Genomic DNA, 20,968 nt, shown 5'->3' on the forward strand with positions numbered 1-20,968 from the left:
TGCTAATTGCCTATAATTTCCACCTGTTGTCTATTCCATTTGCACAACAGCATGTGAAATTGATTGTCAATCAGTGTTGCTTCCTAAGTGGACAGTTTTATTTCACAGGAGTGTGATTGACTTGGAGTTACATTGTGTTGTTTAAGTGTTCCCTTTATTTTTTTGAGCAGTGTATTACCACCAAAAGAGAGATGCTGTTTAGAGAAGCCTGGATAAGATGGTGACTGACTGACATTTATAGAGTTTCAGACCAAGAACATTACACATCAATATTTTTTGAAGAATAATGAACAATGAAGATTACAAATTTACAAAAAAATTAGTACTAAAATATAAAGTCTTAAAAGTGCGTGGTCATTGCTGACCATGAACAGCAACGTCAGCCGTTTGTGCCCAGTTTGTGAGATTTGTTGCATTTCATTTTCAATACTCTTCAAGACTCTAATAAAGGCATAAAATGTCTAATACATAATTATTTAAAATAATATACAGTTAGAAAAGGTATTACACATGGGCTCATAATTAGCAACTGTCTTAAAACAGAAACATTAATATCTGAATAACTCCAGAGGGTTACTATCTTTTAATTTTGCAAGTTTTTGGCGTCACTTTTCCCCAAAACAGCTGTTATCTCTCAGAACAAGTTAAAAAAAAACCTTATCAGTCCTGTTCTATCTCTGTTTGTGTGTCCATAACTGTGTTATTGTTTCATATGCTCTGTATATTCCCAAAGATGTCAGAGAAATTTACAGACTGTCAAGATTTCATCCAGCTGCAGGAGCAGGACTTTTTCCGTCTCAAACTCCAACATGCCCTGGACTTGAAGGTAGAGCTGATTACATACAAAGAGTCTTTTTGTAACAGGGACATTATGACATTATCCACCCTATACACAGTATACTTATATGTAGAAATATGTAATGCTTATGCAAGGCTGTTCTCTTGTCAACATGCATGTTTGATTAGAATGTCTTGATCTAGTCAGACTTACTCTCTGACCTTCAGTTTTAATGGGAACTGAGCACCCTCCAACAAAACTTGACTTATAACAAGTATTATCTCCTCTGGAGGAGCTTCAAGGTCAGAATTTGCACACACCTCTGAACGTACCTCCACTTGACCTGGACTTCCCATCACTAGCTGTACTCACCACTCCACCTTCTTCCCAGCACGCCTCCAACACACAGATTACGGTACAGTCAGGAACTCCCTACATCTCTCCTGTCTCCTACGGTTCCAGCCCGTCAAGTACATGTGTGAATCATTGTTTATTTGCTACACAGACACAAGCTCAGCACTTCTGGGCTTTAAAATCAAAAGCATACGAAGTTTTACATTCCTGTGGCAAGGACGGAAAGCTTACTGTAAATCATTTCAACACAGCCACAGTATTATACAGTCACAGTGCTAATACAGAGTTATGTGTTCTTACTGCATGATAAAAAAGATCTTGTTGTCACAGAAAGTGATTTTGTGAGATTGCCCTGTAGTCTGTAATTCCTCTGTTCAAATGCAAACTAATCAGACCAGCAACTTATAAGATATTGGCATCACCGCAGCAGCTCATTGACATTGCTCTCCTCTTCTGGCTGCTGAAGTCAAAGAGGCAGCAGGAGAGCCCCGCCCGGGAGCTCAGGTCTCTCGTCAGAGAGCTGCGAGGAGTGATTTCGGAGAACTGCAGACCACACACAGACACCAGCGCTGCTGCCGGCAGCAGGAGGAGGTCTGCACCGGAGAGAGTACACCGAACCACATTTTACGTCTGGCTGTATTCCCACACACTGCAGGATTAGCTTCGTTCTTAGACTAGTTTAGGGCGCATATGAAAATCATGTGATGCTACTAAGTGAGCGGGAAGTCAGTGGAGAGGAGGAGGAGGAGGAGGAGGAGGAGGGATCCATATATGAGTGCCTTCATTTACCACACGGTGTTTTACTGCTTGTGCTGTAATATACTATTAAAAGAATAGAAAAGCTGTTGTCCTTGTTTAAAGACTCTTTAGTGTCTAAGTTATCTGTTAAAGACTCCTGGACTGTGATATGTTCTTGTGCAATGTCTCACCCTTTTTAATATTCCTCTGCCTCCTACAGCAACGCTGGCAAGGCTGAAGAAGTAAAAGCTGGCTCCAGATTTAGAAGAAAAACCTGCGGCAGGTAGGGAGCGCACCCAAACCTGACCAATTCTGTTTTTGTTCGGATGCTTTGAGCATGACTTGCCATGAGGCTGCAAGATGGTCACACCATCAACCCATGTGACCTTTTACTCCCTCATGCAACATGCAAGGCGCCGCAAAGTGCTGCAGGCTGTGTAATGTGATGTAATGAGTGTCTGTCTGTGCATACAGCGAGCCACTCTTACTGAAGACAGCTGAGCTCAACGGGAAAACAATCAACAAATCCTTCGGTGAGAGTGAGTTCATAACTACTCTATTCAGTTTATTGTTACTGCCATCACAAATGCAGTGCTCATCTGCCATACAACACAAGATTGAAACATTAATTAATTAGTCGATCAATAAAAAAATAAAACTCTTTTTGTAGTTGATTTTATTTTATTTTTTTAACTGGCAACTATTTTCTGTTTCCAGCTTGTCAAGTGTTAGATTATTTATTAGTTTCAGTATCTTATTTGTGGTCAATATCATTATATAATTCTGTAACATATACATAATGACTTTTCTAGGCTGCGTTATATCAACTGCAGCGAGGTACACGTCCTCCCCACAGCTGCTCTCACTGGGCCGCAGGTCACCCGTCCACTTACTCCTGACCTCCGACCCAAACAGCCAACAGTGACCGTCACGACACAACACATCATCAGTAAGTTGTTAATGTTGTAAATCACATATACACAGTTTATCATATCTCTCTGGACACGGTGTAATAGATTGTGTTTTATCAGGATTATTTAACGAAACATTTAACATTACTTTGCGTTAGAGGGAAAAAACTATCCCAGAAAAACATCTTCTGTGTGCAGTGATTAGAAGAGGTCTTAATGAGTTGAAGATACTGTATCAGCTGTATATTACTATATCATGCTGTATGTAAACTGAGAAGGAAAGCTGAAGAACAAAAGTCAAATACTAACAGTGGAATAATAACAAATGATAAGACAGACAGTTGTCCCTTGTGTCCTTCAGCAGCTCACAGACTTCATAGTTTTCATAAAATTATGTAAATGTTATTGATTGATCATAATCGCTGTAAATCCATTCCCAATTTATTTAATTACTTCACGTTTTGTCTTTCAGAAAGCTCCTTTTTTATTTTGAAAGGCTCCCCAGATGATTTTATCAAAGGATGGTTTTGTCAAATAAAATCACTAATCAGGCGTATTTTATGTAATTTATTGTTTAAATAAAGAAGTATTTTTGAATATGTGTTTGAGTTGTTGTTTCACACCAGGAATTATGTCAAATTCATATACAGTAAATTGATATTTTGCACACTGTGTGTTTATCATGTATTTGCTTACATTTACTACAAAGTGTAACAAGTGTGATACAAATAGGGAGGAATCATTCATGCAGCGTCTACATTGGCTGTTCAGGTTAACTTTTATGCACCCAGTAAACATAGAACTTTACACACTTATGTACTTATCCAGGGTTCCTTGTATGGAAAAACTCCTGAGTTCTCTCTTTCTTCAGAAAAGAGATTATTCAGAAACTGCAGCGAGAACAAGTGACCTCTTGCAGACACACTTCTCCTTTTGCTCTTCTTTGTTCAGTGTTCAGCTTTGAACAGCATTTCCTGTATACACATGCTGTGAAACTCGTACACTGGTCTTTTGAAACCCCTCCTCTAAATGTATGGTCTTCACTAATAGCCTTGGCATTGGTATTCTACTGTGTATTACACAACTCCTGACATCTAAGGTTACATACATACATCTGTTTCAGCTCCTCATTCTGTCAACAAACCACCTGTTTCACGTGGTTAATAGATGGGAAGGGACCATGAATTGTCTGGAGATTTGGTGGCAGAAGGTTGTCCTGATCGTATCACTTGTTTTGGATATCAAAGTCCAGCTTCTTTTGTACATGTCACCTGGGTCTTGTAGTGGTTGATCTGTGCCATTTTCTTCCCAGTTTTGGGTTTCAGTTACCAGCAGCTATCAAAAATGATATTTTACTACTATTTGTGGGCTCTAGATTTGGTGGACTTTACTCATTTTGTACTTCATTTAGCTCAGAGGCTTATGAAATGTAACTGTCCTGCTGTTTGTGGCTGGATTTCATTCTTGACATGAGAAACTGTTCTCCACTTGAGTGGGGAAAGTTGGTAATTAAGAGTCTTGAAGGCCACTGTCAAAACTGCCCAATATGGCAGATTCAGTGACATTGGTCTCTTCGTCCTGCAAGAGTCAAACAAAAGTCTTGTGTAAGATCTGACAAACGGCAATATTTAAGTTATCTTTTTGGTTTCTTTAGTGACTTAAACTGGCAGGCATGCTTACCAGAGAGGCAAACCATTTTTGGTAAAGTTTGACGGCTACTTTCATGTCCTCATTTGTTCCCAGTTGATTCACTTGGTCTGTCTGGCCTTTCTTGATACCATTTCCTTTCATTTGTAACATATAAGGGTTTCTGGGACTTGGATTTGGTCTTAAAAATAATTGAGAAGTAATGTGTAGCTACAGTGTATAAAAAGTATAGGAACGGTAAGGCAAATTCCTTTGTTTTTGTTGTTCACTGAAGACATTTGGGTTTAAGATCAAAAGATGAGTCTGAGACGAGCTTAGAATTTCAGCTTTTATTTCAACAAAGGAATTGCTTGTTTATTTTCCACAATCAGGTTAAGTGAACAATGGATCAAATTTAGATTATATTAATACTATTAATCATCAAATTGCAAGTGTACTTGCATTTTATTGGCAGACGTTCCATGTTTTGCTCTTTCCACTTCTTTCTTACTTGGCTCTGTACAGTTTTTCTCATCTACCTCCTCCGCATGGTTTCCTGTAGGAGTAGGGAGTGCAGAGGCACTGTATCCGCACATTTCGGGGTCCAACACGGATACCACCTTATCAAATAACTGGAGAGAAATGAAGACCTTGTAAATACATTGTAACCTTTTTTATACAGTTTGTAGTTGTAATACAGGATAAACACAATGTCCTGCTTCATTCAGGCCTCATTCATCCATCTGCATACTGTAAACTATTCATCCTGGCCTCATTGTGCTGGCTCATGTAACCTTGGTAGTCCAGACTGCTGTCCCCTCCACTTACCTCTGGTTTCATGTGAGCTTTATAGTGTGGGAACATAGCGAGAGGATGCTGTTTGAGTCTTTCCTCCACAGCAGCCACATATTCTCTGCGAATCTGCTTTTGGGTCATCTGCTTTGAGAAGCAAGCGTGCTCCTTAGAGATGCACTTTCTAGGCTTTTGTCTGGAGTCGTGGTTTGGAGTGCCATGGAAAATAACCGGTGAGACACCTCCCTGGGCCCCTGATAAGAATGACGAGCAATCACTGAAGTCATCGAGGCTCACGTTTACAAAACTGCCGACTGAGGAAGTCTTGCTTGTTGGGGCTTTCAGATACTTGGTCTGCAACCTCTCTTTGTACCTGAGGATAGATAACAAATAAGGACTTTACTAGTCTCATGAAGCGGTTTCAGCTATTTGAAATTTGAGTTGAACAAAATGGATACAATACAAGTCAAGGATAATGATAAACAAGGATATCAATAATGTAGCCTGTAGAAACATGCCTCGCCTCAGGGCGATACAACATAGCAGGTCACTGCATTGTTGCTGTGGTGCTCCCACAGTTATAGTCTCTGTGGGAATAATGTGTTTCCATCAGTCACATGCTGTTCTACAAATATGTATCAACAATTATTACAATAAGATACAAACGTGATGTATAATGCGCAAACAAAGAGCAACTAAATCTTGTTTTTATCTCTGCAGCGAGTATTGTGCAAACTGCAGTGGTGGACAAAGTACACAAATCCTGTACTTGAGTAAAAGTACAGATACCACTACTAAATATTACTCCCCTAAAAGTAGAAGTCTTTAAATTTCTACTTGAGTCAAGTACCTATTTTTAAAAATACTGGTATATAGAGTAAAAAGTACTATTAGTATGGTTATGTTTGTCAGTGGTTGCTGACATGATAAGCAGAATTTAAAAATCATCAAAATTACATTCCTATCAATCAATATACGAATTGAACTCTACATATGTTTTGTGTGTAAAAATCTTACTTTGTAAAGTAACTAGTAACTGAAGGTGTCAGATAAAGGTAGTTAAGTAAAAAGTACAATATTTCCCTTTGAGATGTAGTGGAGAAGTAGAAAGTGGCATGAAAAGAAAATACTTAAGTAAAGTACAAATACCTCTCATTTGAACTTAAGTACAGTACTTGGGTAAATGTAGTTACTGTCCACCACTGGCAAACTGTCAAATGTAGATTTAATTAAAGGACAAAGCTCGTTTCACTTTAAATTTTGGCTGAAGCAGACTTTCTCTGGGCTTGAGCAATTTTATATTTGAGCAGGAAGTGCATCTCTGTTTCAGCCGCTTGCACGCTGCTCTCTGAGTCGTCTTTTTATATCCTCCTTTATGTTTTGCCAGTTGGACACTCAGCCTGTGCTCAGTGAAGATCAGTCAGTGTGTCATATCTCTGATGAAAAAGGAGATGATAAGACAATTTGTTTTCTTTATCGAGGGCCTGACAATAATTCAGGCTACTTGGATGTGTCGCGTTGTTTCAGATATAAGTCAGTGTCCTGTTTCGTAATTGGGTTTATTCTGCTGGAAACCCATAGATGGATAACTATGTGCATGATGTTCATTTTGTGTCTATAAAAAACTTTTTTCTTCTTGAACACTCTTATCCATCTTTCTAAACGCTCTTTCACGAAACGCTGTTTCATCCTGAGAGAAACCAAAGTAGTCTAAAGTGCTTCCTTTTCCACCAGATGAAGTTACGATATGCAAAGAAAGTAGTTGAACTTTATAAAGTAGTAGCTGCAAGTCTACTCTATTGGCCACAAACCATTTCCAGGTTTTGTTAAGTTAGGGAGACTGAAGGTTTTTCTTTAACCAAAGATAGACTTTTTACATAATGTTCACGACAACTGCTGTCATTTGTAAAAGATTGGCTGATAGCGCACAATCATCTTTTCAGATTAGATCTGCAGCAAAATGACAATTTCACTGTGTGAACCTTCTCTGCTGTGCCGTTTACCCCAAAGTATCTATCCCTTTCACGTCTTTGGGTGCATTAGGCCATTGTGGGCAATCTTACAAATTTATAAGCAGCACTATTCAGCCAGATTGGTTTTTTAAATGATTTTTTGCATGAATATGATGAAGTAGCTTTCTTTGTCAGGCACAATCAGACAATCATATCTTATGTTATTCATTAAGGTTCCCAGTTAATTTATAGAGATAGGTAGTACAAAATGACAGATATTGATATTGTGATATAAAATTACATATACCCTGATAAAGAATTGTTTCCATGTTGACCACGCCTATCATTTTTAATTTTTGTTGATAATGCTTCTGGCTTGACAATACTTAATTCTGTCTCAAAATTATTAGCATAAGATATTCAGTTTGTCCTGCTAGTTCAAAATGCTAGTAGTGTATTTTTGTTATCCTAGTCTCTTCTTCGACTCTGCCTCTCTTCTTAGCAGCTGGCTGACAAGGGGTGTTATATCAGAGCAATCAGGGTTCATCTCGAAGGTATTTAAATCTTTAACCAAATACGTGTGGGGGCTCCAGTTACATCTCAACAGAGAAATACATCATATTGTAGGTCTAAATGAAGCAGCTCAGTGACCGTTTTAAATAGCACTCTGTACATGTTTGTCTTATCTATTCCTGTCTCTCCCTTTTCTTCCTCCTTTGTATTTAGTATTTATTCCTTCCCCTCACTCCCTTCCTTGTACCTGTTCTCAGACTGGTCCAGTTTAGGTGAGCAAACAGAGGTCAGTCAAGCATAAAAGTAAAGCCAGCCATGAAAGTAATAATTGACAACAATTTCATATATATATATATATATATATATATATATAGTAAATATTCAAGTAAAAGACATGTAGATACTTACCTGTCTCTTTATAGCTGGTATACCATGCAGTGTTTACATCAGTGGTGGAGAGTAATTAGCACAATTACTTAAGTACTCTACTACTATTTTGCGGTACTTGTACTTTCCTTAAATATTTGCTTTTTATGCAACTTAATACCAAAACTCCACTGCATTTCAGAGGGAAGCCATGATTTTCATGCGAGATTTTACATGCAAAACATAATAATAATCAATTTATATAATAAAATGCAACGTTAACTGATTAAATTAAGTTCACAAAGTAGTTGAAATGAATGCTTACATTAAGATGGTGGAAAAATGGATGCAGGACTTTTACAAGTGTTGGAGTATTTTTACATTGTAGTATTTCTACTTTTAGTTAGCTTGGTAAAGGATCTAAATACTGATGTATAGCCTACATTCACTAGGCTACAAATCGCCAAAGGAACGACTGCACTGTTACTGTGTCACATAACAATGAAGTATAGGCTCCAAAAGACGTTATATTTCACTTACCAAGGGAAAATGGGCCGCGTGTTTTTATTCTCCATCCTTCAGTATTATTTATTGAATCAGTTTTAGTTCAAATCTACAGAAAACAAACACAATGAAAAACAATCTGGCTCATGATCCGTCCAGGTAGTTTGTTACTTGGTGACTATGGCAGCGGCGGCGGATCCAGTGGGGTCGTTCAATGTTGAGACAAACAGTCGTTTTGCATAAAATTAAAAGCATTAAACTCGATATTTACTGTCGGCTAGCGTGGCCGAGCAGTAACACGTGTTGTTAAAGGAATAATCATTAACCTAAAATAGACAAGTCTCAATTTAAATCATTTTATTTACCCGCTATGCTTGGTATGTGTGTCCAAGTCGCGTGAGAGGTGATATTTGGTTACATAGGCCTATAGGTGCGTGCAGCTGTTGTGTTGTGTGAGTGGCAGCATAAAAACAACTCACCCAGTTAACGTTAGTAGTCTAGCCTAACTGTTTCTCTCATTTTACACTATGAGTGCACAACCGAGGAGCACATTTATAAAAGTCATTAAAATGAGTCCCAGTTGCTCTGTGTGGACCCTCCTGCGCGTGTAGGCCTATTTCAGCACTAGGGGGCTCTCCTTGTTAGACAATTTGCAGTTTAGTTCATGGCACCCTGAACCAGAGCCCATGCAACCAACCTGTGTAGGCTTAATCACTGTTAATAAAATATCTTTAATTGCTGGGATATGTTACTTAAATACAACTTAAATGCAGTGGTGGAAGATCCTATTTAAGTCCTTTATGTGAGTTTAATTAGCAATACCACAATGGACTCCACAGATAAAAGTGCTGCATTCAAAATTTTCCAAGTAAAAGTATTATCAGCCAAATGTACTTAGACTTAGTAAAGTACTGTGATATTGTTATAGGCTACATAGGTGGTAGAAATGGAGCTAATGTTAACTGCTTTATTTACTTTTATGTAGCCTACTTCAATCCATTTCAGAGCATGCTATTGTATAAGATGATTGTGTTTTCAATGTAAAATCCGCTAATTGTAAAAGAAAAAAAAAGTGGTTAGTGGCATAAAAAGTACAATATTTGCCTGGTATAAAGTACAATGGAATGGAAATACTAGTAAGTAAAATACAAGTACCTCAAATTTGTAGTTAGGTACAGTACTCGGGTAAATGTTGGCCTACTTATAGCTAGTTATATTAGCTTAATGTACTAATCAACTATCTTTTGTTTTTTCACTTTGTCAGTTTACAAAAACTGATATGTACTTTTCACATAGGTAGTTCCCTAAATTTATTCTTGATAACTTATCTTGCGTGGAAAGTGGTTGTTGATGACTGGATTTAATCACATGTCATTCCCTTCAGGGCTGATGAATTAGCTAATTAGCCTGAGTTCAGATCCCCAGACTCCCCTGCTGCTCAAACACTAGAGAAAACACTGCTGGGACAGAGAGACTTCTGTTTCCCCTTTTTCAACACTGATGTCCCCTATTTATAGTAACAAACTAACTTAGTAAACAGTTTCAATGCAGTCAGTGAACTGTCTAATGCGCTGTTTCAGTGTGCTTGCCAGCGACACAGCCAGCTTGAATGCAGCTATAAGACAGTGACATTTGAAAGCACATTTGTGATCTGAAACCATCACAGGCAGCTTCGGGTCTTTGTGTGCTCAGGATTACTGTTGCTGATGGAGTAGTTGAAGCGTAAGCACCTATTTTTGTAAGCTCTTACTAAATTAAAGACAAACGGTATATTTTTAAAAGTGTACTGGTATTTAGATGCCAGCTACTACAGCTTCCAGTAAGATTTTGGAGCTTGTGTAGTGATCACAGTCATCCTGAGCCTCTTCCTCTTGCTTATAGGTTCCTCTTGCTGTCAGCTCTGAGGCAGCAATGTGGATATATGAATGGATAATGACGTCATGACCATGTTACGTCCGTACAGCGCCATGTCTCTGAGGAATTTCCAGCTTTGGATCGACAATGAAGTGTCCTCATGTGACCCAGAGACTCCCAACAAAGCGTTTTAACAGCTTTCTCCCACATTCCTAAGTCAGACTGAGCGACATACAGTGACCTGCAAAGGCAAAGGCAAAGGGTCGGGTCTGGCGGGGGGCGGGTTCTCTCCTGCTGATTATCTGAATTTTCTGTTCCTGTTTTTAAAACTTCAGCATGCATCAAAACTAGCACCCATATTGAGATATACTGTATTTGTTGAAATTTGAACTTCTGTTTGTGTGTATCCACTTAAAAAGTGCCAGCGTGTGCCTGCCATTTAAGTATGTTGTTTGTTTGTTTGTTTGTTTTGCTTGTCTATTTAAAAAGGGACAGTGCAAACTAATCAAATAAAGTCCAATATGTAATTGTACCAGATTAAACCATACAGACTAATTTTCATCTGCAGTCCCTGGCGGGTTGATGGCGTTACAGAAAATATCAAAATACATACAGGTACATAAGCACAACAGAAAACACAGGAGCATAGATAATACATAAAAGCATTAACCACATAAAAGCAGAGCACATAAGCACAAATATGATGACACATAAAAGACATCAGCATATAAGCAATTTGTAAAACCAATAACGGAGGCACTACTGCAAATAATGACAACATATTTGATTATTCTGTAACAACTGTTCTGTTGCATTTAATAAGCTTTTTACAACAAAAAGACCAGCAAACTAAATTCTCTAACTGCAGTTGTCATAAAAGCTACCTGACCTTCTGATGAACTGGAATATTCTTGCATCCATGGGCCAATAAAAGTGATATTAAACTCAAACACACACCGGGGTGAAGCTATTAACAAGGCTGCCTTTCAGCTCCTGAAAAGTTCAAATGTTTATATATATTTTGTTTTTAATCTAACAGCAGAGCGTGCTCACAAGGAGCTGCAGACCAGTTGATAGATAAAACCTACTGTGCTATTTTTTGCATGGTCTCATTTTCTCATCCATCTACTTGAGGAAACGCCTGAATCCTTGTTAAGTTTTACCTTGCATTTCTTTTCTCTTCAGAAGGATTTCCTGCTCACGCATCATGAAGTGTAAATATTGAAATACGACACCTATGTAACTGGCCATTGTCTACAAACAGCTCTCTAAATGGTTGCACGGAGATGGCCTGACTCAGGAAAGCTCAGCCCATTTGGGGGGGGGGGAATATCATAGAGTAAATATCAGGATGTAGGATGTATCTACTGTGTACTTCTCACATGCAGACTTCAAAGCACTGTGTTTGCTGATATGCCTAATGTGTAGTAATGTTAATACAATTTGAAAACATCTCACTGTGCATTTATCTAATTTGGAGAGGGTAACAGTGAAAGGCGGCCACTTTTGATTATTTGTTTGAGATTTGCATTCTTCTGTTTGTTTATTTATTCCACACATTCACAATAAAAATAAAAAAAACAACAAAGCAACAGGACAACATTAATTTTCCTCCAGAGACTTTCTACGTCTAATCAAGTACAATTGGGGGAAACTGGTGTGATACACAGGAAATGTTTTTGTTTATGTTAATATCAGAGGGTTTGGCAGCATGCTGACTTTCCAGTAAAAAGGAGTTTACTGCCATTTTTAACAGTCTTTTACAGTCTTTAGGATGTTGAGAAATACAATACAATACAAGAAACCAGAAAGGATGTGCAGAACTCCCTAACACGCTCTCTGTACAGGATGCAACAGGTGTGGCACCAGGTTTCCTCTCTTTATCAGTGGTCTAAGGTCAAGATACTGCCAACTTTTTGTCAAGTGAGATTTATTTACCTGAGCCTTATTCACAGCTAGTCACAACAAAGTTCACATTTGAATAGATTTTGACCCCACTTGACCCTGTTTTTGTGACTCCTACCTCTCGCAATGTAAGTCGACTCCCTCTTTTTTTTTTATGTGACTAAAAATGTGAATAAATACATTTAAAACAATAAGTAAATAAATCAATGTGGCCACAAATACCAATCTTTTTCATTGTTGATTAACCTGAGGATAATTTTTTTTAATTCATCGATAAATAACTGTCTGTCATACTTTTCCAGAGCCCAAGTTGATCTTAGCTTATTTTGCCCCACCAGCAGCCTAAAAGTCAAAGATACTGAAGTTACGATTATATACATTCTCACATTTGAGAGGCTGAAACCAGAGAATGTTTTTTGTTTATGCTTGAACATTTAATCAATCAAATTGCCATTTTATTTTTCTGTCAATCAAATTGCTGATTAGTGAACTATTCATTTCAGCACTTTATATTAATTAACTGAAGCCAGATAATTGTACACATTTTTTAAAGACTTCCATGTCTCGCCACAAAATTGGTATTTAAGAAATAATAATAAGTCTAAAGCTTTTTACCATCCCTCTTACCTCCAAATAGCTTTATACATTGTTTACTGTGATCTAGCCTCACAGAGCTGCAGAGTAAGTCTTGCAACCACACTTTTCACTTCACATTGAAATAAAAGAGTGAAGCAAAATTGTGGGCTGGCTTTGTCTGACAAAGCCTAATGCACAATGCATATATTGTTGTATAACTCTCCTCTCTAGCCTGGGGACAGCAGGGCTAAGCAGGGAGACATTTTAATCAAGGCTAGACACTTTACGTGTTTTCAAAATGTGTTTTTAAAAATCAACATTATTTCTGCAACATTACTGTACTGCCGTCGTCATGTGGTGTGACAACGGCCTCCTTGAATTCTTAAATTAACACTTTGTTGCTACATGCGGGAACAATGAGTCGCTGTCTCCTGTTACGAAACACACTTAGTTTGTATGGTGGGAAATTAACCACACCCAGGTGGACAAAGGAATTCTATGGTCAGTCCATCACTTAACCCCTGTTGAGTAAATAAACTAGAACGTCATACCATGAGAAGTCATATACAATACACGCAATGACAAATAAACACCCTGATTGTTCTTTGGTGTATAGTGTGTAATGCTTAAGTCAAAGTATAGCAGTGGTGGAAGAAGTACTTAGATGATGTACTTTAGTAAAAGTACCAATATCACAATGTAAAAATACTCCATTACAAGCCCTGCATTCAAAATCCATCACTGGTTGTGCAGAAAAATGACTGATCTCTTTATCACATTTTTGTAAATACAGATACTGTAAGTAGGATTTTACTGTTGCAGCTGGTCGAGATGAAGCTGATTTCACTACTTCAACTTATTTATATATGGTTAGGGGTTTCCAATAGGGGTCAGGCCCTTTCAAATGTCAAACGATGATTAATGGGGCAGGAAAGAAGAAAAGACTGTGCTGAAAAGTTCTGTTACAGAAATTTATATACTTCTTTTGACTGTTCTCCAGCCATATAAAAGCTTTAGAGTAGAGATCACACTGATCTGATGTTACTGTGTACTGGAATTTTTAGCTTTTCAGTGGAGCAGAAGCTTTATTGGAGATTTAAGTCTGAGCTTCATGCATGCCATGATTTATGTGGTCTCGCAATTGTACTGTGTTGCATTTTGTTTTTATTGATGCACCAATTTTTCCAGCTTTACTTAAAAAAAACTTTTGGCAAAATCTTTTTCAAATTTCTGGTGATGTCTCAGGTTTGAAAACGTGCATTAAAAAAATGGGAAACTGGAAACGCACATAGACACATCTGAAACAGGACAAGTAGTCACTAGCCAAAAAAGTTGGCAGCCACTACTTTTATCTTTAACAACATATTGTGTTTTATAAGATTATGATGTGCTTTGATGTAAAACATTTGATCTGGAAAGTAACTTGTAGCTGGCAGATAAATGAAGTGAAAAGTACTTGTAATATTTCTCTCTGAAATTGGTTTGAGTGATTGAGTGAATGTATTTAGTTACCACAGCAGTATAGATTTTTTTTTATTACTTAACATGTATTTTGACCGCTACAACATAGCAAGTTCTTTCAGTCACTGTGATCCTCTCCATGGAGAGCAAGGGATGGATTAACCCAGAAATAAATTCAGTGTAGTGTACACTTAATGGCTCGGTTTGCATTAATCACCTGCAGTGAAAAGGTCTGCCACTACTCACAAGTCTCCACTCCCACAGCTATGCCTGTATATCAGTCTCTAGCCTTACAAAGACTGTCTCAGCCTCGAAAGTACTGTGACTTAATGTTTGGTACCAGGCTCCGCTGCGGTGCAGCCCTGAGGGGTGGAGGACACCGCTAACCATGTCAGGCAGTACAAGTTAATGTTGTTTCTGTTGCGTTGATATAAGGAGGGAGCAGCAGATAGGGAGGACAGATGATGGAATGTAACTGGTGGATGATGTGGTTTGTTTTCACATTTTCTTCATCTTGCATAAAGTAGTTTGTTGCCATCAAGTAAAAATACTGCTTTATGTTTAAGAAAAACCTTGATCTGTACATGATTACCGCGCAGTTTTATGATTACCTGGTTTAAACACATGCCAAGAATGCTTTTCTATAACAAAGTTGGTGGACTTTTCCCAAACCATAAAAAAAAATCTCCTTTTAAGAACTAGGAGCAACAGCTTTGTTTTCAGTAGTGAATTATCATCCTATTTTTCAAAAGAATCCTGACCCTAGGATCACTTACTAGCTTTCTTTGTCGATTGCATCCTCATCCGAACTCAATCTGCTGAGAAACACTGCAATATATGATTTTAAAAAACACAGAAAAGGCTACTAAGTGGACCTTGAGTGAAGATTTTCTTTCACTCAAATGGTCAAGGAGGAGGTTTTGCCTCAAACTTAGATTTGCTTTTTTGCTATGCCAGAAGCACAGCGCTAAGGATGATGATGTTTGTTTGTTTGTTGGTCCACCATTTGCTCCAGACTGAAATATTTTTGAATTATCTGAATTATTAACAACTATTGGATGGATTGCTATAACATTTGCTGACTTTAGTGATGGATTGCTATAACATTTGCTGACTTTCCCCTCAATTCAAACACACCTGCATATTGTTGATATTAAAGTGTATAACTTCAGATAGCTTTATGAGCTAGGGCGTCGGCAGGTTTACAGTGCAACAAAGTATAACTGGAATGTCAGCCTGAAGGACATGAATCATTGTTTGCATACTGCGTGTGTCATTTGATATTTTAAATATAAGTTAAAAAGTGAATCCACCCATTTAACCTCATTCAGGATTTCCTGTTCAGCTGTGATTATGTCTGCAGTCAAACTACACTCTGTTAACTGGAAAACAACTTTCTGTTCACCACGTGAAAATTAACCACACAGATAGTGAGTTACTGACTCTCAATTGAACTCTTACAATAATCACTGGGTGTGTGAGGATGGTGACCTTAAATTGATCTTAAACACAATGTGAAGTAAAGCCCACATGAGTTAGCACATAATCCATTTTGCATGGTTATCAGAGACGACTCAGAAAAGCTGACTGCGCACAATGTATGAAACAGTCAGAGAATACTTCTCATGAATGGACATTTGTGTCCAAATAAATGTTCTTGCTGTTGAGCCACATTTGCACTTTAGCCGTGTACTCAAAGTGCAAACCAAAAGCTATTGGTTCAGTTTTTAGGTGGGGGACAAAATGTGTCGGAACACAATGAATGATTTGTGGGGGAAACAGACACTAGTTCGAATAACTGGTCCAAAATTATTTAGCCTCTGGATAAAAGTCTCCTTGTTGTGGTATGTATGAATGCTTGCCTTATTCTCACCATGAACCCCTTTTATGATGCTGTACATAGCGATTTTCACATAAAAAACAAACTCCAGTCATCAAATAGCTTTGTGTGGGCCTTCAAAGCTGGGTGTCTTCAGCGTCCAACAAGTCCAACAACAAAAAAACTGATGGGAAAAAAAATCTGTGTCGCTCTGCTGACCAAACATAAAAAGAGACCAATACAAAGGTTGAACTGTTTTACCCCTCTTCACCCTCCCACCCTTTCTTTTGGCAGAAAACAATGTTGCTGCATTACTTGACTGTTATCCTTCCCCCCTGAAGATTTTCTTTAGCATTTTTTACTCCTTTTGTTTGAACAGATGCCTCCCCCGCCTCCTGCAGCCCCCATCCTCTGGGATTGCTATAAGGCTTAGTACAATGAGGTAACACTCAATTACATTAATGTTAAAAGTCCAGCACAGCCAGTTCCTTCCAGTAAACAACATCAAACAATATGATGTATATCACTTCCTGGGGAAGAATTGTAGGCTTTTGTCCTGGTTTATTTATGAATGGATTATGAAAGAGGCGGCTGCATGACCCGGCATGACCGTGCTCACCTTTCAGTCCATCCATTACTGCCCATAAAGCATTTTATAGCAGGATGTATCCTAACATGCAGACTACCAGACAAACCCCAAACACACTCCAGTCAATGAGTTGGGTGACTCTGTGAATGGTTGAGCTGGGGAGTGGAGGCCAGCCTTCTCATCTCATCAGGTTACCTGGTATCTGAGCTGGCATCTCATCCACTAGAATTCTGGGTAAAAGCATGCTCTTGAGATAAGCAGCTGGCGTTGTCTGTAAATAAGGACGATGGTGGCTCACAATTCAAAGTGTCCTGTTTCAGCCTTACACCAGTCACATGCTTTGAGTGCCACAGAATCCAAAGGGCACTGAAGAATCCCAGAAAAATGCCCCCAGATTCTGGTAATACATGCATTAGCTTGACTTTGTGAAGAACCGATACCGTTTAGAGGTGTGAAACATCTGTAACTTCAGCGTGCATTAGACTGCACCGGTTGATGGTAAATGTGGCTTCAACAGCCACAGGCCCATTGGTGCTACATTAGATTCTGATACTACCATATTAACGTCCCATTGATAGAAGAAATGCAATTCATACTTTTGATATTGCCATTGTGAACAAAGTATCACTGTTCTAGTGTTCCTACTGCTGCTATAGGACCAAATCAGTGTGAAAACTTAACACTTGCTTTGATGAAAAAATCAATGTTAACTGGACCAAAGCTCTGAGAAAACTGTCCGACCAGCAGCCGAACGCTGCAAAGCACGGATCTGTATTTGCTGTACTGGAAAAATGGATTTTTTTTTCAAGTGCAGCTGTAAAGTTAATGTCATTGCTGTTTTACCTTCTGCATGTCACATAGAGGATTTACACAATCTGTTACCACTGAAACATTACAGACTATAACACATGTTTACAAATAAGGAACTGTTTTCATCATAACATGTGACGCATATGGTCAGAGATATGTACAAGCTTTATTATCAATTCTGAACCGACTACATTCTCGTTTGTATTTGATATGATTGCTGCACATGGATTAACAGATAATGGGCCCTTGGGCACAGACATGTAAAAGAGCAAGACGGCTGTGTTGTTTGTGGTCATTTTGCAGGTGAAACCATCAAAGAAAACCTAAGATGCAGATTCAGTCTATTCAGAGCTGTAACATTGCTTTGCTAATTCTCATATATTTTAAAGCCCCCCATAACTTGGAAAATAGGTTTTCATGGCCTTTAATGAAATGTTGCTATGCTGTCCAGCATATGAATGAAACGATAAACTGAATCAAATATTGGATTGGATTTCACTGGCAGACAGATACTCACTATTAAAAGACTGCTGAGGTTCAGGAGCAAAGAAACACAATCAGGCTTCCTTGCTTTTAACATTGGATGAGATAGAACTTTATCTTGAGGGGAAATGTTGTGCAGCAGTTGCAGTACAAAGTAGGAAAGAGTAAATATAAAATATTAATAAAGGTACAGGTATAAACATATCAGTAAACAGATATTCAAGAAATGGTAATGATCTTCAGCTGCACATAACTGAGCTCTCACTTCATCAAGTTGTTGCAACATCCTGCTTAAAAAATTGCACTACTTTAACAAGAAAGCATAGGCTAAATCCACTGAAATTTAGTTTTTTTATGGCTGAAAACTACAAGGGTAAACGTAATTCCAACATCTTGTCTCAAGTACGTTTTGTCAACTACACATTAACAGCATCTTGCTGTTCTGCAGAGACATTTCCCCTATGGAGATGACTTAATACGTTATAGTGTACATAAAATTTTTGTGTGTCGATATTTAGTGGCCGTTTGCCTCATGGTGACCATAATGCAGGCCATTCATCTTCCATTTTCTTTCTGTTATTCCGCCACAACCTCATCTGTATTAAGTGGACCCCGCAGCAGCCGCTCAACATCCCTTTTCCGTCAGCTTTGAGCATCACGCCGCCGGTTCCCCCTTTATAGGAGCCCCGCCCCGAAATCAGTCGATCAAATTCAACATCGCACTCACCCGCGTCTGACCAATCAGCGCGCAGAGGGGGTGGTCTCGAGACGGTGGTCCGGGAGGGCAGTCGCCAATGAGCGCTCGAGCTCGTCAGACAAAGGGCTCGCGTCAACGATCGTTGGTTGCTTGAATAGCACATTATTCATGTCCACGCTGCGCTTACTTAAGGAGACTCGATGAGGCGAGATAGCGGAATCCTTCTTAAAGGTAACGGGACTTCTCCGCCGGCTTCACAATTTCTGTGTGTGTGTGTGTGTGTGTGTGTAGTTGAACGTAGCCGGTGATGAGACGTTTCAATGCGAAAGGGAACATGTTAAACGAGTTTCCCTGTCAATATGTTGGCAATATGTGCACAGTACACGGACACAGACACATCCCGGTAAGCTCGTTAGAAAAGTCGCCAGGTGACACACACTACCACCGGCGCGTTCATGAGCACGCGGCTGCTAATTCATTCATAATCCTGGTAGTCTTGTGCGTTGTGTTACAAGCTCTGCAAGCACGCCAATAAGATATGATCACACCAGTAAAGCATCAGTGTAAGAGCTCAAAATGAAGCTCGTTTTTAGTTGTTGAACTGCGACAAAAATCACACAAATGTGAGTAAGTGCGCATAAAAAGGGGGGAAATGTTGAACTAAAATTCTGTTTCAGATTTATTATTTGGTTGTTTGAAACAGTGACACAAACGATGTAAGCAAAGCCCCATCACTGCTTCTTTTATTTTTTTTTTCCTTCCTTGAGTTTTACACACACCCACCGCCCATGCAGCCTCCCCAAAACGACGCTTTTCGCCTGACCGGCTACATTTATGCGTAGAGGAAGGGGAGGAGGTGAACGGCTCTTCTTCTACGTCCCGGTGTGCTGAGAGCTGCTGTTTCAGTTCACCACCGCATCCGAGCAGCTCAGTCCTCCTTCTCTTTAGGTTTAGGCGTGACCTCGGGTTTTGATGTAAAGTGCCAACCTTTTTGATACTCCTTCTTGTTTTACCCTCAGCCTCACCGGGGAGACCACGCCAGGGCGGCGGAGAGCGAAGTTTAAACCTGGATCTGAGGTTACACGATCCCAGACATAGCCTTCGCTATAATTGTAGTTATTTTTATTTTTGCGAGGGAGAAGGTCATCATCGACTTCAGTGAAGTTTTACCGGCCCCCGAGAGAGAGGACAACACATCCGCCCGGCATCATGACTAGGAGATCCTGTGCCATTTACGCCACCGGGATCGTGTGCGCTCACCTCCTGATTGTGGGGATCGCGCTGGTTGTGGCTCAAGTATTTCAAACAATGATACACAGCCGGCTAAAAAAGGTGAGTTGTGCCCTCTTACCGTCAGATGGTTTCAGTGTTTTGTTTTGTTTTTCTCCCTCCTTTCACACTTCTTCCATATGTCAGTCTTGAGGGCTTTTTAAATGTTTCATCTGCAGTGGCCAATCATGCGCATTCATTATCTCACTGGTGGTAGATGGTACATGCAGGATCACACTGTCTGTATCCACTGTGTGTAAATTGTCTTAATTTTAGCTGTTTACTTTATTAGTAATTTGCAGCATTCTGCACCTCCCCAGCTTAGCGTGATGAACCCGAAGCCTTTTCCCTTCGCGAATCCACATGATCCGAGGGTGTGCAGCGTGTAAAGTCCCATTACATGGTTGTGCAGCTTCGGGGGGTTTGTCCAAGCTTGCATTAAAGCAGACGACTAATCGGCATGTTAATTTTAACATCAACAACATGCAAAAACCTCGTACAGGCTTTCGCTTTAATATTAGGTAGAAATCCCCTGCAACTCCCACAAGGTGAGTACAGCAATTATTGTAGCTCTCAGAGGTGGGTCCATCATGACATTTTATATCTCCTTGACATAACCTTTTAACGTTCCTTTACTGATGTGAAGCGTTTATAGGATTTTGACCAGTCGTCACATGATTTAACTAGCTTTATATGGCAGGGACTGTGGAAAAGTGGAGAAAGGGGATGAGATGTTCTTTCATTTAGCTGATGCTGTAACATTTAGATGAGCCATCCAGCATGACCTGGTGACACATTTCTGGTGATACAGGCTTGGTATACTGACTTCTTAATGGGTTGTCTGTTCTGAAGAGGGTTACCGCTGGTGGTGGTGGTAGTAGAAATCTCAGCCAGCAGAGACGCTATGAGTAGGGGGGAGGTGTGTAGGTCTTAAGGAAGGGGGGGGGGGGGGGGGGGGGAACCTGGGGGGG

General features: G+C 39.3%; 3 protein-coding genes and 2 long non-coding RNA genes across 19 annotated transcripts in view; 3 read left to right on the forward strand and 2 right to left on the reverse strand.

Moving 5' to 3' along the window:
* Positions 1-2,288, reverse strand: part of LOC123959656 — a 7,542-nt gene extending 5,254 nt beyond the window's left edge. The window contains exon 1 of one of the 2 annotated variants that reach the window (XR_006822362.1): positions 1,151-2,288. This is a non-coding gene — a long non-coding RNA (uncharacterized LOC123959656). The remainder of the gene's footprint in view (positions 1-1,150) is intronic. The other variant, XR_006822361.1, reaches the window with a different exon arrangement.
* The window catches only part of LOC123959654 (coiled-coil domain-containing protein 158-like), a 12,799-nt gene extending 9,421 nt beyond the window's left edge, over positions 1-3,378 (forward strand). For 4 of the 10 annotated variants that reach the window (XM_046033830.1, XM_046033829.1, XM_046033825.1 and 1 more), the window contains 7 exons: positions 734-826; positions 1,071-1,193; positions 1,599-1,756; positions 2,091-2,153; positions 2,345-2,409; positions 2,683-2,819; positions 3,254-3,378. In XM_046033830.1, the coding sequence (XP_045889786.1) occupies positions 734-826; positions 1,071-1,193; positions 1,599-1,756; positions 2,091-2,153; positions 2,345-2,409; positions 2,683-2,795 (615 nt within the window). In that variant the 3' untranslated portion in view covers positions 2,796-2,819; positions 3,254-3,378. Of the gene's footprint in view, positions 1-733; positions 827-1,070; positions 1,194-1,598; positions 1,757-2,090; positions 2,154-2,344; positions 2,410-2,682; positions 2,820-3,253 lie in introns of those variants that run through there. The other 6 variants (XM_046033826.1, XM_046033827.1, XM_046033831.1 and 3 more) reach the window with 6 other exon arrangements.
* A 1,364-nt stretch (positions 3,379-4,742) lies between these two features.
* On the reverse strand, positions 4,743-18,776 carry zgc:158260 (uncharacterized protein LOC571389 homolog). Of its 4 annotated transcripts, XM_046035995.1 has the most exons (4): positions 8,571-8,865; positions 5,718-5,786; positions 5,236-5,572; positions 4,743-5,039 (listed from the first exon to the last, which is right to left on the reverse strand). In XM_046035995.1, the coding sequence occupies exons 2-4, from the start codon at positions 5,738-5,740 to the stop codon at positions 4,842-4,844; spliced, it is 558 nt and encodes a 185-aa protein (XP_045891951.1). In that variant the 5' UTR covers positions 5,741-5,786; positions 8,571-8,865; the 3' UTR covers positions 4,743-4,841. The 4 variants fall into 4 exon arrangements, 2 of the variants coding, with proteins under 2 accessions (XP_045891951.1, XP_045891950.1); XR_006822631.1 differs by lacking the exons at positions 5,718-5,786; positions 8,571-8,865 and adding an exon at positions 18,759-18,776; XR_006822630.1 differs by lacking the exons at positions 5,718-5,786; positions 8,571-8,865 and adding an exon at positions 11,552-11,645.
* LOC123960941 lies at positions 9,818-11,980 on the forward strand. The gene is made up of 2 exons (XR_006822632.1): positions 9,818-10,256; positions 10,416-11,980. It is a non-coding gene; the product is annotated as an uncharacterized LOC123960941 (long non-coding RNA).
* Positions 18,777-19,586: 810 nt separating the features above from the next.
* scarb2a (scavenger receptor class B, member 2a) overlaps positions 19,587-20,968 on the forward strand; it is a 13,888-nt gene continuing 12,506 nt past the window's right edge. For both annotated transcript variants that reach the window (XM_046036165.1, XM_046036166.1), the window contains exon 1: positions 19,587-20,060. In XM_046036165.1, the coding sequence (XP_045892121.1) occupies positions 19,938-20,060 (123 nt within the window). In that variant the 5' untranslated portion in view covers positions 19,587-19,937. The remainder of the gene's footprint in view (positions 20,061-20,968) is intronic.

The sequence above is a fragment of the Micropterus dolomieu genome, linkage group LG21, assembly GCF_021292245.1.
Source record: "Micropterus dolomieu isolate WLL.071019.BEF.003 ecotype Adirondacks linkage group LG21, ASM2129224v1, whole genome shotgun sequence".
Classification (NCBI taxonomy): Eukaryota; Metazoa; Chordata; class Actinopteri; order Centrarchiformes; family Centrarchidae; genus Micropterus; species Micropterus dolomieu.

What these genes read in the sequence shown, in the direction of transcription:
- zgc:158260 (XM_046035994.1), bottom strand. Translation starts at nt 8,605, where the DNA reads ATGGAGAATAAAAACACGCGGCCCATTTTCCCTTG. An exon ending in ACGCGGCCCATTTTCCCTTG is followed by an intron (nt 5,573 to 8,570) that starts GTAAGTGAAATA and finishes ATCTATCCTCAG; the next exon opens with GTACAAAGAGAGGTTGCAGA. An exon ending in AAGCTCACATGAAACCAGAG is followed by an intron (nt 5,040 to 5,235) that starts GTAAGTGGAGGG and finishes ATTTCTCTCCAG; the next exon opens with TTATTTGATAAGGTGGTATC.